Source organism: Amblyomma americanum, chromosome 11 (genome assembly GCF_052857255.1).
Source record: "Amblyomma americanum isolate KBUSLIRL-KWMA chromosome 11, ASM5285725v1, whole genome shotgun sequence".
Lineage (NCBI taxonomy): Eukaryota > Metazoa > Arthropoda > Arachnida > Ixodida > Ixodidae > Amblyomma > Amblyomma americanum.
Window position 1 is genome coordinate 11955564 of NC_135507.1, and position 17010 is coordinate 11972573.

Here is a 17010-nt window from a genome sequence, read left to right on the forward strand (position 1 = left end):
TAAGTGACAAGAAACAAGTTTGTCTTAACTAAGCAATCACTGATAGCAGAGGAATGCAGGCAGACCAGCAGGTACAACCATTTTTTCCGTAGTTGTGCACTGCTTTGTATTGTGTAATAGGTAATTTAATCTATAGCTCATTGTTGAATACCAAGACTGCATCAAAGAAAACATACCTGCTCTTTTAGCGACGAAGTGTGTGAAAGTAACAAAACTTATTTTTTTCCCCGGGTGGAGTTCGGTTGTTAAAGTTCTTTGAAATGGTGGTTGGGCATGACTGTGGCAGAACTGCATTGCATTTTTTGGTATGCATTGTTTGGTTTGGTATACTGGTGGGGTATGCGGCTTAAGGAATGAGCTCCTGCCAAAGTTCATATTAAGGTGTTGGTACTCAATTACATAATCAAGCAATTTCTCCACACTTCTTTCAGCCGTGCTGTGTCCAGTAAGGTCAGTCTAGCATGTTGGGCAACTAGCCTCTGTAAGCGAGGTTTACGTTTCTCCTCTCCAAGTCAAGGCGTGAAGGAGCGTTGAAACTCATGTCATGCGCCCATGGCAGGAGTGGCTACATCTGTCATCCGGAAATAGCTGGTCGCACTGTCTTTCACTGTTACTGTACTTTTGTCGTTCCTTGCGCTTTATTTTCACCATGCAATAGTGCTTCGCATATTGCAGTGTCCTGAAGCAGTTTATGACACAGCAGTGCTGTAGGGCACCACAATGTGTGAGCAGTGGACCTGGAGGTCCATAGTGCAGAGAGAGTATGCGGCGAAGTCTGTTGAAGCTGTCGGATGAAAAGAGTTACTACGAGCGCGAGGCGTTCGCTTCTACAGGTATGATGTACTGCGCTGGTCTCGCGCACTCACAATGGAGGTTGCAAAATAGCCTCTGTTCAACTGCAGAGTCGCATGCTCTAAAACAAAAGATGCTGGTATCGAATGAGTGCAGATGCCAGGGAAGCCCGGCCGTCGACACCCTATCAAAATGGCCAACGTGAGAAATTCTGTGGGCTTCAGGCATTTGCGTTCATCACCAGTTAAAGCGAGGGGCTGGCAATGTCGGAAGTACAAGCGGGCTACGGCGCCTTTCCACCTTAGAATTTATGCAATGTGAGTAGCTGCGAAGGAATGTGAGAACGAGGAAGGACAAAGTGAAAGGAGCGGCGCTGGAGCGAGGGGTCGGTAAGCGATAGCTGCTGAAGGGACGTGAAATGCGAGGGTTGGGGAGGGTAAGATGCAGCTCTGAAGGATCAATTGTGAAGGCTGTAAATGGCGAACGGAAGGAGTGCGAGGTGGATGGGAAAAGAGCTGCAGAGGAATGTGAGGGATATATGTGAAAGTCGAAGGGAAGGAATAGGTAAGTTGAATCTGTGGGGCAATGTGAGTGATGGTTAAGTCCAAGAAAAGGAGTGCGAGTGATGAGGATTGCATGTTGAGGCAGCAGCAGGGAATGTGAGGGATAGGTTAGGCGAAGGAACAGATGTCGCCAAATGTGGGAAGGGCAAGTTGAGGCAGCTGCAGAAGGATGTGAAAGGCGAAGAGACCGCCGCGAAGGAATGCCATGAGTGCGGAAGAAAAAAGCAGCTGCATAGAAGTGCGGCAAATGCAAAAGCCGAAGGAAAGGAAGGCCGCAATAAAAGATAGTCCGGGTTGTGAGTGTAGGTGCTGGTGTGAGGGAGGCAGGGCAAAAAGTTAAGAGGGGGCGCTTAAGTTCCGTCTTAGGAGTATGACGCGATGGCGTTCGTGGATTAAACAGATACCTGAGAGTCCTCATACCACTCCTGGCGCAGTGGTGCAACGGTCCGTCCTGCCCTGCGATGGCAGCCACCGGCGTGCCGTGCGACCCAGAGGGGCTTGTGCGATTCGAGCAGGCTCTCGCGACCAACCATTAACTGAACTGCCCACCGTGGCTTTGGCGTGCACAGCAGGCCTACCGGATTGTGAGCAACCTATGGTCAACGACACCGACAACAAACGACGACGCCGGCTTTTCCGCGACACTGGCTCTTTAACGCTATCGCGTTAAATGGAGGACAACCGTAAAGGGATGTGAAAGGCGAAATGTAAGGAATGCTGCAAGAGTGCCAGGGGTCGGAAAGACTAGGTGATGCAGCTGCGGAAGAATGCGAGGGATATGGGCTAGGCGATCAAAGGAAAGGGATGCCGCGAAGTACAGTGCCAGGAGTGTGGAAGGCAAGTGAGGCAGTTCCCGGGGAATGTGAAAGGCGAGGAAAAGAAATGCCGCGAAGTACAGTGCCAGGAGTGTGGAAGAATTGACGCAAGACAGTGAGAATGAGCGCCGCAAAGGATTGTTGGGGCTGCGGAGGACAAGTTGAAGATGTGAGGGATGTGAAAGGCGAAAGCCGTGAGCGCCAGGGGTAGGGAGGGCAAGTGTACGTGGTGAGGCTGCAGAGAAATGTGATGGATGGGTAAGGCAAGGAAAGGACCGCCACGAAGGATTTCGAGGAGTGCGGAAAGTGAGTTATGCCACGTTAAAGTGTGAGGGATGGACAAGGCGAAGAAAATGAGCGCGAGGTACGTATGGGGCAGTCAAGCTGAGCTACAGGTATAATGTGAGGCGTATAGATAAGGCAACGGGAAGGACCGCCGCGAATGAATGCGAGGGACGTGCGGAAGGTAAGTAAGCCGGCTGCAGGGAATGTGAGGGATGGGTAAAGGAAGAGTGCCGCGAACGAGCGTCAGGGGTTTGGAGGGCAGCTTGAGGAAGTATCATAGAAATGGAAGGACCATAGCGAAAGAACCGAGGTGTAGAAGTCAAATTGAGACAGCTGCGCAAGAATATGAGGACCAGTTGAGGCAAAGGAAAGTTCCTGCGAAAGCGCCTCAGGGGCGTAGAGGGCAAGTTGAGGCACTCGCAGAAGAATGTGATGGATGTAAAAAACGAAGAAAAGAACCACCGCAAGGGAATGCTTGGAGTGGGGAAGTTGAGCCTGCTGCAGGAGAATGTGGCAGATGAAAAAAAAAAAAACTGGCCCCACGTCTAACCGACATATACACTGTGGCCAACCATATTTAGGCCCGCCCAACTTTGCCAATGTTGGCCCAACATTGAGGATTGACACTGGCCACAGACTGGCCAACGTATAGGCCGCAGACATAAGGCCGACGTTGAGGCGGCTGGGGGGAATATAAACATGGGTAAGGAATGCTGAGAAAGGGTGCGATGTGTGGGAAGGGCAGTTCAGTTTGTTCTGGTTTGGTTTATGGGGGTTTAACGTCCCAAATACCTAATGCTATGAGAAACGCCGTAGTTAAGGGCTTCGGAAATTTCCACCACCTGGTGTTCTTTAACGTGCACTGACATCGCACGAGCACAGGGGCCTCTAGCATTTCGCCTCCATCGAAGTTCGACCGCCGCGGCAGGGGTCGAACCGCGTCTTTCGAGTCAGCAACCGAGCGCCATAACCACTGAGCCACCACGGCGAGTTCAGGCAACTGGAGGGGAGTGTCGTGAATTTGAGAAGGGAAGGACCGGATGCGAAGAGCGCGGAAGGAAGGGATCACGAACGATGGAGAAGTAAGGCAACTACAAGGAATATATGAGGGGTAGGTAATTGACGATGGAAAGGCCTTCTGCGAAAGAGCGCGAGGGATATGCAGGACAAGACAAATTCAGGCAGCTGAGGAAGAATATGGAGTGCTGTGAGAGGGAGGAGAAGATCAAGTTGTGGCAGCTGGGAAGGGGTGTGAGGGATGGGAGACAAAGAGAAGGAGCGCCGCTCAGCTACTAGAAGGAAAGGCGAAAGGGAAAGCGCCGCTACTGGGATTAGAACTCCACATCTCTTTCTCTAGCCGCGAGCGCACATCACGAAACGTCGCGCCTTTGGGCGATGACGTCAACATTCAGAGCGGTGCGGGCTGGTTCTGCTTGGCCAGCATAAACGTTCCCCTCCTTTGCAATGGGGCACTTCTCTTACGTGTCGGGGTGGCGGTAAATGCCAAAAAACGCAACCCAGCTCTGGTGGTGAGGGGCAGGCAGCACTCTCGTCGGCTTGCATCGCCACCCATGCGAATGCTGGAGCGGGGTTTCGGCTGGCTGGCGATGTCATCCAACTCCCTTCAAAGCGCGTTCCCACGTTGGGGAGCGCGCTCATCTGCCCTCCGTCCTGGGCGAGAGGTGATCGAGCGGCGTTTTCGCGTGTCTGGAAGGTTCCCAGCTGGAACTTTGCGGATTTCCATGGCAGCGTCCCTGCAGTTTTAGCCGGCTGTTCGCATATGGTAACAGTGATGTCCCTCTTGACTCCCGGCTGCACTTCTGAGTGCGCAGGAAAAGGAATTCCCCCGATGGCCGACGTCATGCGCATCCCTCCTCGATGGTTGGGCTGCTTGGGTGTGAATACTAGCTCACTTCTCCGTGCTCACCTCAACCGCGCCGTTTGGGAAAAGGCTTGGAATAATCTTGGGAATATATCCAGATTCATTGGTGAGAGTGCGTGCACAGCCTGCAAAGAAAGTTTAAAGTACTCTATGCGAAGGCGTACGTAGCACGCAACCTGGGAGTCTGTAATTATTGTGTATGTCAGATTGGCGTGGTGTTCGTCATGTGTGGCCATGTGGGGTATAGAAGCGAGTGCTACCACTATGGCAGTCTCGTGATCAAGTTCATGCCCTGAACGGAGCCGGTAATCTGAATTGATACAGTGGTGTTTGTATATCTGCTAATCCCATGGCGTCTGTGCCCGACCGGTATTTCACCGCGTCGAGATATAGGTCGTTTTCATCAGAGCCATACTGGCGCAGGAGTGTCTTGACTCTGGCTGTCCTACGGCCGGCGTGGAGCTCGGGGTGCATGTTCTTTGGGACTGGCGCGACTCTGATCTTATTAGCTGCGAGTTTGAGCGGGATGGCGGGTACCTTTGTTGTCCGGAGCGGGGGGCCCACCTAACTCCCTCTCCCATGTAACCCCCCCCCCCCCACACACACACCTGGCCCCTCTTTTGGTTTCAAAGCCGCCGCGGTGGCTGAGTGGTTATGGCGCTCGGCTGCAGGCCCGAAAGGCGCGGGTTCGATCTCGGCCGCGGCGGTCGAATTTCGATGGAGGCGAAATTCTAGAGGCCCGTGTGTTGTGCGATGTCAGTGCACGTTAAAGAACCCCAGGTGGTCGAAATTTCCGGAGAACTTCACTACGGCGTCTGTCATAGCCTGAGTCGCTTTGGGACGTTAAACCCCCATAATCCATAAACCAATCTTTTGGTTTCAATAGAGAGATTTAGCATTCCGGAGACGTACTAGCGGAGACATACCGGTTTTACGTGGAACACCTGTTGTTCATGCGCAATGGCCCTACCCGGCCGTTCCCGTACGTAAGACCAGTATACTCGTATGTTTCCGCCGTGCTAAATCTCGTTAATAGTAGTTTCTACCACTACCACCACCAACACTGGGACCTCCACCGCACTCGAACGCCGCCGCCACGCAACTGCAATGAGCAGGTCGCGTTCCTGTAGCGCGTGCTGGGGTCGCCTCTTCTTAGGAACGTGGTCGGCATCTCCCGGGTCCCTACAGGTTTTATGTGCCGCCATACTCAGCCGCAATTTTTTTTTTTTCAGAACAGCGCTTTCAATGCATGCGTAACGCGCTTTAACTGCTTATTGAGGCGCCGTATGCAGCGCTCGCCCGCTCTTCAGCATGATGGCGTACAGAAAAAATCTCTAAGATGGAAAAATCTCTAAAACTTTTTAAGATGGCGTACAAAAAATCAAGAAATTGACAGCTGTGACAAATGTACTTACAGGCTGGTGCGAAAATATATTTTTAAAATGCGGTAGCTAAAAGATTGTTAGCAGCTGACCGTTATGTTTTCATATCTTGCACTGTCATTTGCCCGCCTTGGGGGTGGTGGTGAATAATATCAATAATTCGTTTTGGGGGAAAGGAAATGGCGCAGTATCTGTCTCATATATCGTTGGACACCTGAACCGCGCCATAAGGGATGCGGGAAAGGAGGGAGTGAAAGAAGAAAGGAAGAAAAAGGTGCCGTAGTGGAGGGCTCCGAGATAATTTCGACCACCCGGGGATCTTTAACGTGCACTGACATCGCACAGCACACGGGCGCCTTAGCGTTTTTCCTCCATAAAAACGCAGCCGCCGCGGTCGGGTTCGAACCCGGGAACTCCGGATCAGTAGTCGAGCGCCCTAACTGAGCCACCGCGGCGGGTAGGGGGTGGTGGTGCTGAAAACATTTATTAGGCTATACAAGAAACAAAACATTATTGTGGGACCATAAAAAGAACGAAAAATAAAGTGTCCCTGCCCATGCCACTAAGTATAACGAGCTTTATACAAGAGACAAAAATTATTGTGGGACCATAAAAGACCGAAAAATAGTGTCTCTGCTTATTCAAGGGACAAGAGGTATGCTTGGATCAGCCCGTAAGCAACTGGTCCTTACAAGCACTACGTGCAGTTCCCTAGTTTGGGACCCCAGTGGCGGTGGCCGCCGCCCGAGCGCGCCAGATTAAGGCTGGTTGGTCGGCTCATGAAGTTTAACGTCCCAAAGCGACCCAGGCTATGAAGGACGCAGTAGTGAAGGACGAAGGCTTGTTGGGCCTGTTAGTCGTGGCAGCCGAGCAAGATCGCCTCTCAGTCCTCCCGGGTTGAGTTTGGATGGGGGAAATAGCCGGGTTGGAGGGTCAGGCCCACGCCATGTGATTGGTGTCCGAAGACACCGCTCTACAGTGATGGCAGCTGTCGCTAAAGGAGGGGTCAAAATGTTTTAGTGTTGCCGGTCACAGCAATGTATTGGTGAGAAGGCGGAGAAGGAGCTCGATGAGCGTCGACACCGTGCTAGCGCCTTTGCTTTTCGAACAACGCAGAACTGTTCGTCCTAGAAATCGTAGAACCTGTGCAGGATCAGGATAAATGCCTGATTATTGAAGTCGCGACAGGCGTTCGGGGAATCAGTGAGCACAACGGCGTTGGCGTTAGATGCCACAGCTAATGCAATAGCTGCTTCCTCTGCGTGAGTGGGCTTGGATGTTTTCATCGAGGCGCAGTTCACCATCGATCCTGAAGGCGCTGAGACCACAACATCACCCCATTTGGTCCTGCTGCGTTCACGCAAAGGGTGTTAGGTTGCTCGTCCCATTTATTCTACAGGGCTTCCCCTCTTGCTTTTCTCCTATATATATATATATATATATATATATGCGGGATGCATATTCCGCGGAATGGGGTACACGTTGATGCGTCTCCTCACATCGCGTGGTACTTCTTCCCTTTGGTCTATCGTGTAGGGCAGATTAATACGGATCTTTTCGAGCAGATCTCTGCCTGGTTTTGTGAGTGCGAGTCTATTGAGTTGTGAGAGCCACTGTACTTCCCACATCTCTTTGAGGGTATTATGTACTCCTAGAGCCATGAGCTACCAAGCTCCACGCCAACGGCAAAGCTCATAACATCGGAGAAGCTTCAATTTTTGGGTCAGCAGAAGGCACACGATTGGCTCGCATCGGCATGCATTCGCGTGCTCAGTCTTTCATATCAGTTGAACTGGCACCCATATGTTGAGGAGGAGGCCCCAAGTTTCGCCGAGACCTCAGCCTTCTCAAGTTGCACTAACACTTTTACATTAACACCAAATGTGTGTTGTGGAGGGTATTTTACTGCCCGGCTCAGCTTGATGTATTCTACGTTCGCACCAGTATAAGCACACACCGCTTTAATAATCCATAATTAGCATGCAGAAGCAGAGAGCCTTTGCAATGTTGTCGCAAGCCTTTGGCGTGAAATTCCCAACTGGTGAGCACTGGCACACATGACCGCATTGCGCGTCGCACAAGTCCACATTAACTCTTCGCGATAAAAAACATTATTACGTTCTTTTTACTAATGCGAAAGCATTAATTAGATGGCTACGTTGACGCCGGAAGTGTCCGCAAAATGTGTCGCCGCAAGTTGATTCCCTTGTGACGTCACTGGGGTCCTGTTCACCAATTCTGACAGCGATAGTGATAGTTGGTGATAGCGATGATGATGATAGCAATAGTGATAGTCGGTGATAGCAATGATGATGTTAGGAGTGATGATAGCAATGGTAATGGGGACGTTTTTTTCCGAAACCCATCTTCGCATCAAATCAGCGTCATCCGCCTTCCTCTTCCGATTTGAGCCGCGTTTCTTCTAGGTTCAGAAAGACCTCGCTGTCCCTATATCTAACCTTCTTTTGATCGACCATCTTATCACCACTTCATTATTCCTGCCACAAAAATGGTCAGAATGTGCACATGTTCAAATCACACGCAAACACGGGTTCAGGTAACCCTAGCTGTCGGTTTTAACCTGGCCGCTAGAAAAACTAAGTTGTGTTCCCTCCTATATGCACCTAACCTAACTATATAGCATGCACCTATTAAAATATTGAAGGAAAAAGAACTCACCTACTTGACGCTGCCACGCCGTTCCCGCTGTCATTCCGTCTCGTCTCGGTCGCCACGTGCAATCCTAAGAGCGCCGAATCTTGCGTCCGCACCGCAAGCCTCCCAACTGTCAACTGCGCACAGCGCCCTCCCGCGGCGTGACAGCGCAAATACACGCGGCACATGCTTATCATCCAAGGAGGGAGAGCGTTATCCAGGTCACTGATGGGGAGGGGGGGCAGCGCCGGTGAGCGGGACGCTGCGCAGTGGCACTCCGACGTTTCGGAAGCAGCACGCTTGACAGAAGTAGCTTCCTGCCGATCTCCCCTTGCTCCAAACTTTGGAACAACCTGGCACAGTCGAAGTCAGCGTGTTCGCAGACCGCAGAGTCGAGCGGTGCGATTCCGTCCTTCAACTCATCTGTCCCTTTCGCTAATGTCATCTTTTTTGCACGCAATTTTCATGATCCTTCACAAAAAAAAAGAACAGCAGCGAGAAAGGACGAAGTAGAGAAGGCCATGTCGCAATGTCTATTGAAAAAAAAAAAGACGTATCTTTTTTTTTCACAACCAGGCGTACATGAGCTGAAATCACACCAAACACTGATACTTCAATCAAGTGGGTTTAGTAAGCGCTCACAGTTTCACGACTACATAAGGATTTCGCACGAACCTTTCTCGGTTTTTGTGAATGTGATAGGCTTCAGTACGGCAAAGCAGGCCGCCACATTCCGCCACGAACCGCGATGCATGGTGGTCTGACGAACGTAACAAAGGCAATGCGTTGTCTAGTTTCGCCAAGCACCATACTGTGTTCTTTGCCTGATTTTATTCCTAGAGACACTCACTATCATCATCATTACTATCTTGCGAACGTCACGATGCCAGCGAATCATACGGACGGGCGACGCCGAGCGGCATTTTTTTGTATACATCATGCAACTCTAGCTCCCTGACGATAAACGTTATTACTGTGATGATTGAAATTGTCATTCGTCGATTTGCGAAAAATAATAAAAGCCGAAGTCCTATCCTCTATTCTTCTCATGTGAAGCTCTCAAGACCATTTTCCTGAAAACTTATTTTCGCTTTTCCGTACCTTTGTCAGTGGGCCTATATGCACGCTACACTTTCACTGCTGCCAAAACAGGAGCTGCCGCCTCGTCAAAGTGCTAACTGGAGGGGCTTTTATTTATTTAGCCCTCAAATGCCCCTTGGATAGGGTTTTATATCATGCAGTGTCATGAAACTGCTTTTCTTATTTAAAAAAAAACATCTTATTGGGGGGATCGTAAATACTAGAAATTATTGCCACTGACAGTTAACTGTACAGAACATTCTAAGAGCGTAAAAAAATCAAGAAATTGACAGCTGTGACACATGTACTTACAGGCTGGTGCGAAAATATATTTCAAAAATGCGGTAGCTAAAGGATTGTTAGGAGCTCTTTAGTCACCCTACCTAAGCAGTTGTCGGCAGAATGTCAAGATATCGTACCATAAATACATACTGAGTATGCAAATTTTATTGTTAAAGGCGTACTGGAAGAACATGTGACGCCAGCTTTACATGACATTTCTCTCCAATCCGTGCAAGTGTAGGACTACTCTACATTTATGCTTCTCTTACAGGGTAATCTAAAGGCCTGCTCTGTGTGAATGTATCTTGAAACAAGTAAATTTGTGGATCCACTTTTGTGGATAACGAACCTGTTATTGAGGTAATCTGGCATATCAATCCATTGAGAGGTTAGCTAGCAGCGCCTGTGTTAGGTAATGTAGGGATAATTTTCCACCGGAATCTTATTCGGCCTTATTTTTCCTAATATGCTTTTTATCTTCATGCCGTGTTAAATGGTGCTTCTCTCTGAACACCTTTGGGCAGAACCGGCAATGGAATGGTTTCTCACGCTTGTGAACTCTCATATGCCGCGAGAGATGTGTGCTTTGTGCGAAGACCATGGGGCAAAGCTGGCAGTGGTACGGCTTCTCCCCCGTGTGGACGCGCCGATGTATTACCAGTTTGTGTCTCAGTGCAAAGCGGCGGTCGCAGTAGTCGCAACAGTACGGCCGTTCGCCAGTGTGGGAGCGAAGGTGTACCACTAGGGTCTGCTTCGCAGCAAAGCTGTTGTCACAGTAGTCACAGCAGAACGGACGTTCACCCGAGTGGGTGCGCAGATGTGCTACCAGGTGGCACTTTCGGACAAAGCAGCGGTCGCAATGGTCACAATGGTAAGGGCGGTCACTGGTGTGGACGGGGAGATGCTTCAAGAGGTGGCTTTTTTGGGCGAAGCATCTGCTGCATTGGCTGCACTGGTGCTGCTGCTTGCTGGCGGGTTCAGTGCGGTGATGTCCCGTACTGGCAGGATTAGCTTTCACAGAGCACCCCGGAGAGCACCTGTCACTAGATGATCCCCGCTCAGGAGATGCGTCTTGTTTGCAATGTGTGGTGTCCAAGCCTGCGTCGCGAAAGCCGGAGTGTTTATAAAAAACACAGAACTGCATGGGTCACAGGTCACTTCCAGCAGTGTTACAGCATGTGTAACACAAGATTCAGTAGGCTGAATCGAATTCGGTATTGAAACAAAACAAATGTCTCCATTTAGTCAACGGCAATGAACAGACTATACTGCAATGAAGTTAAAAACTAGAGCTGCTTTAACATCAACTTCTGTCAAGGAGAATATAAAATAAATTAGTGATAGTGAGACTATGGACTTGAGCCAAAGATCAAGACAATTAACTAAACTCCTGCATATTCAAGCCCCATCTATGTTACTCTGCACGCTGAAAGAAAGCTTGAAAGAATAGCTGTTGGAAAAAGCTGCTTGTTCTTTTGGCCCTGAATTTTTTTATTTTGGAACCAGAAATTCTCACAAAGCATTTTTATGTCTGACTGGGTCATGTAGAATACCCGTGGAACAAGAACATAAATTATTGGTCCAGAATTAGGGCATTAAAAATCGGACATCAGGGCTTAAGCATTCCAGATTGCAAGAAATATCGCTCTATTCTGCAAAAGAAATTTAAAAAAAATGTGGCATAAAACATAAATGTCCTCACTTTAACGTATGAAGATCTCTAAAACAATTATGGAACATAGACAAGTGCAAACGAACTTTGAACGTGCTGCAGAAAATCCGGCCCTTTTGTACAAGCTTCCATTTTGCAGTACTAGAGGCTGGGCCATTCTCCCAACTGATCGTATATGTTACACGTCTGTTCTCAATGCATGTCACATGATTTGAAGGGTGCAAAAGTGTACGATTTCTGTCTATGTAATAAGGGGAGTTCTCATGCTACGCTGTGAAGAAATTTGCACGCTTAAGGGTGCTTTTCTCTGTCTAACTCACATCCTGCACCCGCTAATGGGCGAAAAAGTGTAGCTGTAACACCCACACAGTGTGGTGCGAGAGTTACTGCTTTGCAGCTTCTCATGCCTTGATTGCTTTACAGCTGCACAAGGACCAACTGCCATCAAAGACGCTGGACATGTCTGTTCTACGTGCATTTTTACAGGGAAGCCGAATGCTCCCTGCGAAAAGCTGCCGAGAGGCTATCTCAACACGCACTCCTCCGACTATAATTATGATACCCAGATACGTCTTTCACGGCCTACCTGCACTTGTTTGGAGTGGAGTCACATTTCTGATGGCCGCATGACGTCCACAGCATGATTTTTGAGAATATATACAAAAACACAGGGCTCCACCTTTAAGAGTACGACGCGACAGCGTCAATGGGCTCCGTCAGCGGCTCCTCTTGCTGTCACGCAGACACGGAGCCGTACGAACGTGGCTGCGCGGCCAGGGGTACTGCGTCTGACTCTCAGTTCAGGGGTCAGGGGTTCGATTTCCGACCAATTACACCAATTTTCGTCTCAGCTCAATTCATTTAATTTACTTCCATGTCCTAACGATGTTTGAGTCGTGCAGTGCACCTTCCGGTCACCAGTTTTCTAGTGATTCTGTAACTTATCGATCGGCCACTTCATGTGTGACGTGGCCAGGCTTTCGACCAATCCGGAGTTTCTTGACTCTACGCCAACGGGACCTTTATCGCTCCTCCAAGGCCATGGGGCAACCTTTAACAAACCTGCCGGCACAGTTACGCGACGCTTGCCTTGGCTGAGGAGCTGCAATAGAGGAGAGCTGAGGGTGCAATCTTTTTTACTTTGTCGGCTTCTGCTTTAGGCAAATTCAAGGATAAATGAGCAAACCCGCAGTGAAAAACAATATAGCGAGCCCCCTGATTTCTCCATCTCTTGCTAAATGTGTTCCTTCTCGAATAATAAAAAAGCAATTGCTTTTCTTGGAAAGTTACATGCGCACATTTTTTGCTACTGTCGCGATAGAATGAGACGCGAACAACGCGGCGCTTACGCGCTCCGCTGTTAGAATCTCTTTTCATCGCGTTTTTACCTTTATGGTAGGAAAAAGACGTTAGAGTCGTCATGGAATCTATCATGGACAACTCTGACGTCTTTTTGCTATTACCGAAGTAAAAGCGTGATGAAAAGAAATGCAAACAGCGGAGCGCCTAGGGTCCGCTCTGTTCGCATTTCTTTTCATCGCCCTGAACATCGCAATTGACTAACCTAAGGGGACAGGCCAAAAACTATCAAACAGTTTTTTAAGTGAAACTTAATCCAAATACTCACTTTCATAGGCGCTGTTATGTGCATCTGAGTCATTGCCGCCTGAAGTGCTCCCGCTGTCATCAGACTGATCACACTGTCCTTCTGTGTCTGAGAAGTTTTCTTTCTCAAGTTTCAGGGATAGCCCAACTGCAGCCTCGTTCAAAAACGCAGGGCCAGGTGTATCACAGGCGCTTGGAACAATTCTGGTGTGACCAGAACGACCACATTGTGCTGCTGTGTCTGACAGAATTTCATTCTCAAGTTTCATGAGTGACCCCGTTGCAGTCTCGTTTACAAACGTGGGGCTAACTGCATCATAGCAACCGGCAGCGTTGCCGCTGTCATCAGACCGACCATATTGTCCTTCTGTGTCTGAAGCATTTTCTCCAGCCTTGTTTACAAAGGTAGGGTTAGCTACATCATAGCTGTCTGCAGTGTTCCCCATGTCACCAGACTGCAGACCACATATTCCTTCTTCGTCTGACACATCTTCTTTCTCAACTTTCAGGTATAACCCAACAGCAGTATCGTTTACAAACATAGGGTTAGCTGTAGCATACCAACCAGCAGCGTTCCTGCTGTCAACAGGCTGGCCACAGTCTTCACTGTCCGACATAAATTCATTCTTAAGTTCCAGGAATGGCCCCACTGCAATCTCGTTCACAAACGCAGGAACAGCTGCATCACAGCCGCCTCCAGCGTTCCCGCTATCGTCAGACTGACCACACTGGCCTGCGTCGCTCAGAAATTCGTTCTCAAGTTTCAGGAATGGCCCAGATGCAGCCTCGTTCACAAACGAAGAGCTAACTGTATCATAGCTGCCTGTAGCATACCGACTGCCATCAGAATGACCACATTTTCCTTCTGTGTCGGTCATAAATTCATCCTCCAGTTTCAGGAATGGCCCAGATGCAGACTCGTTCATAAACGAAGGGATAGCTGTACCGTAGCCGTCTTTAGCGTACCCACTGTCATTATACTGACTACAGTGTCGTTCTGCGTCGGTCAGAAAGTCATGCTTAAGTTCCAGGAATGGCCCAGCTGCAGCCTCGTTCACAAATGAAGGTCCAGATGTATCATAGCCGCCTGCAGCGTTTCCGCTGTCTCCAGACTGACCACACTGCCCTTCTGCGTCGGACATCTTTTCTTCAACGCTCACGAACAACCCCGCTGGAGTCTCGTTCACCGACGCAGTGCTACGGCGGCAAAGTGGCGGAAACGACGTCACCAGTATGCAGAACCTGAGTTAAACGGAAAGAGTTATGATCAGTGGAGCGGCGGTCACATGTCGCTGTAATCTGCATGGCGTTAAAATGTCACAGGGCGAAACGGGGTCACTGCATCAAAACACATGTAGTGGCATTTGTTCGCGTGTTTAAGCCCTTACTTATGTACAAAAAATCAAATTTGAGCACCAGCGAATCAAGTTCAAGCTGGATAGTGTCGCGTGTATGTCGAAGAACTCCACCTTGTTACATAGAGCGAAATCATTCCGACAAGCAGAATTCAATCCTAAGACGGCAATAGGAACAAAGCTCTCAACTGTTGATGGGCTTGTAATGGCCGACGATCTTGGCCATGATCAACTAAAGGTTGATCGAGAACTTCGAGTTTCGAGATGACGCGTCATTAACAATAACGGCAACCTCTAACAGCGTAAAAACAGTTTAATATGACTACAATCACTCAAGATAAATCTCGTTCTCTTGCGCGTGGCAAAAATCGAAAACGCCGTCAACAGGTGACACACGGCGCGCTGGCTCAGTGTTAGGGCGCTCGGCTACTGATCCGGAGTACCCGGTATCGAACCCGACCGCAGCGGTCACGTTTCGATGGCGGCGAAACGCAATGTCGCCCGTGTGCTGTGCGATGTCAGTGCATGATAAATACCTCCAGGTGGTCGAAATTATTCCGGAGCCCTCTACTATGGCCACCTCTTTCTTCTTTCACTCCCACCTTGCTCCCTTCCTCTACGGCGCGGTTCGGGTGTCCGCCGAGATATGCGAAACAATTACAGCGTTATTTCCTTTCCTCAAAAACCAATTTTCTAGCGTTCATTAGCGCACATGATAAGTGTGAAAAAATAAACTCGTTGTCTGAACTGCTTTCTTTCAATTCAGAACCACGTTCCTCGACTACGTGGCCTTATCGAGTTCAGCACAGCCCCGCGGTCATACAGGTAAACCTTTCTCTGTCTTCGCTTGGTAGGTGCTGAAAAATTGGCAGCTCTAGGGCTGCTCAAAGACCAGAGTGACTACTTGAGTGGTAGGTTTCATCTATTGGTGCACAGGTGGTTCACGTTCCACCATTTCCGCCGAAACTCTAAGGTGTGTGACGACAGGGGCAGACGTAGCAAGCGGACAATCAAGCTGGCGTAGAACTCAGCTTGTCTACTGGGGAACGTATACGGCCACATTTAAAATACAACTCGATGGCCGCGGGGGCATTAATTACTCTCGACAGTTGACGGGCTAAGAACAGCCGCCGCTCTCGGCCTTGCTCACATGTGACGAAGAATATCCGAGCTAACGCGTTTAAATAGCTACAAAAACCTCGAACACCGTAGAAACCGGCGAAAACAGCCACAGTGATTTGAGGTGACTGTGGTACCGGCCTCTCGCATGGCAAGAAAATGACAAGGCCACGTGACGGAGGAAAAAAACATGAAATATATAGTCGGTAATGCGAGGATAGAGCGCAGGTCCTCACACGCCACCTGCAACCGCTGGCAGGTGGCGTATTATGCTGCTAGTCACCTTTCGGTATCTTGCCGTGGCAGCCCCGTTCCAGCTGCCCATTCGTCCAATTTCGCCGCGGTAGCTGACGCTTCGCTGTTACTACCTGCAACTTGTCAGCTGCAGGGAGACGTGTCAAGTGGCGTGTCACGCCGACTACACCGACGCCTATAGCGGCAGGTGGTGCGCTACGCTGATAGCCACCCTCCGGGATATTCCCGTTACAGCCACCTTCCAGGCGGCGTTTCACCCTTCTACTTGGAAAACCGACTACGCCGCGGAATGCAGGAACGAGCGCCAAATAGTTGCGCTCTAAAACAAACATTGCAAAGCTTCGCGGCAATGTAAGCCGAGCAAATTTTGGCTTACCTGCTTACTCGTAGGCTTTCCAACCCGGGGCACCGTCTTTGTCGTCGTTTACTCGATGAAAGCGCGTGCACTGATGATGTTTGTCGCAGTAGGGAGCCTAATGAGCCAGCACAACCGACAATGGCAAGTTTTGATGTCAGGAAAGTAAAGTTTAGGTTACGGCGCCATTAGATGGCCCCAATGTCGGAACGGTTGAAAGACCGATTTCCTTGCAAACCATTAATTCACAGCTCTCCACAAATGCAGCCCAAATATTCAATGCCGAGGTTGCGGTACACGATCTCCAAGACTAGAATTGACTGAGTAAACGAAATTTTATTCCGGGCAGTGCACTGTCTCGAGCATAATATACGCTGAGGCTTTGGCTCAGAGGCTGCCTGAGGAAACAGTTCATTGCACGGACTGAACAGTGGGTCTACAGAATGTTGGAAGTTATTTTCGTCCAACCTGTTCAGAATGAGCATTATTTCCACACTGGAAGTGGCAGGATTGATGCTACCTTCCTGAACTGCAATGAATTCTACTTAACCATTCGGCACGCAGTGTAGTTTTGACCACTTTGACAGAAACAGACACAATAAACCAAACGCCAAAGTTTAACTTCACAACTTTACATGGCAGAACGTGGCCTGGTATTTTGAGAAAGTTATAAATGGAACAGGAGATGTCAGGTGACAAACTTGATGCACACAGCTACACACTTTTTTTAAGCACTGTCTCCAACGTTATACATTGTAAAATGTTTGGTATGATGTCCCGAAGATGCATGTGCGTTATCAGGGACGCCGCAGTGAAGGACTACGAATTAATCTCGACCATCTCGAATCCCTCGGACGGGATTAGATCCCGCGGCGACCTTGGTATCAGCAGCCGAACGCCACAGCCACTGCGC

At 49.4% G+C, this 17010-nt stretch overlaps 1 protein-coding gene across 1 annotated transcript; it reads right to left on the reverse strand.

Annotated features, from left to right (window-relative positions):
* Positions 1–9866: 9866 nt before the first annotated feature.
* Positions 9867–16276, reverse strand: LOC144111350 (uncharacterized). Its single transcript, XM_077644622.1, has 3 exons — positions 16119–16276; positions 13036–14255; positions 9867–10834 (listed from the first exon to the last, which is right to left on the reverse strand). The coding sequence occupies exons 2-3, from the start codon at positions 14153–14155 to the stop codon at positions 10179–10181; spliced, it is 1776 nt and encodes a 591-aa protein (XP_077500748.1). The 5' UTR covers positions 14156–14255; positions 16119–16276; the 3' UTR covers positions 9867–10178.
* Between the last annotated feature and the right edge of the window lie 734 nt (positions 16277–17010).

Coding starts and splice junctions, on each gene's coding strand:
- LOC144111350 (XM_077644622.1), bottom strand. CDS start 14,155: ATGTCCGACGCAGAAGGGCAGTGTGGTCAGTCTGGAGACAGCGGAAAC. Junction 10,835..13,035: donor ACATAACAGCGCCTATGAAA/GTGAGTATTTGG, acceptor TTCGCGACGCAG/GCTTGGACACCACACATTGC.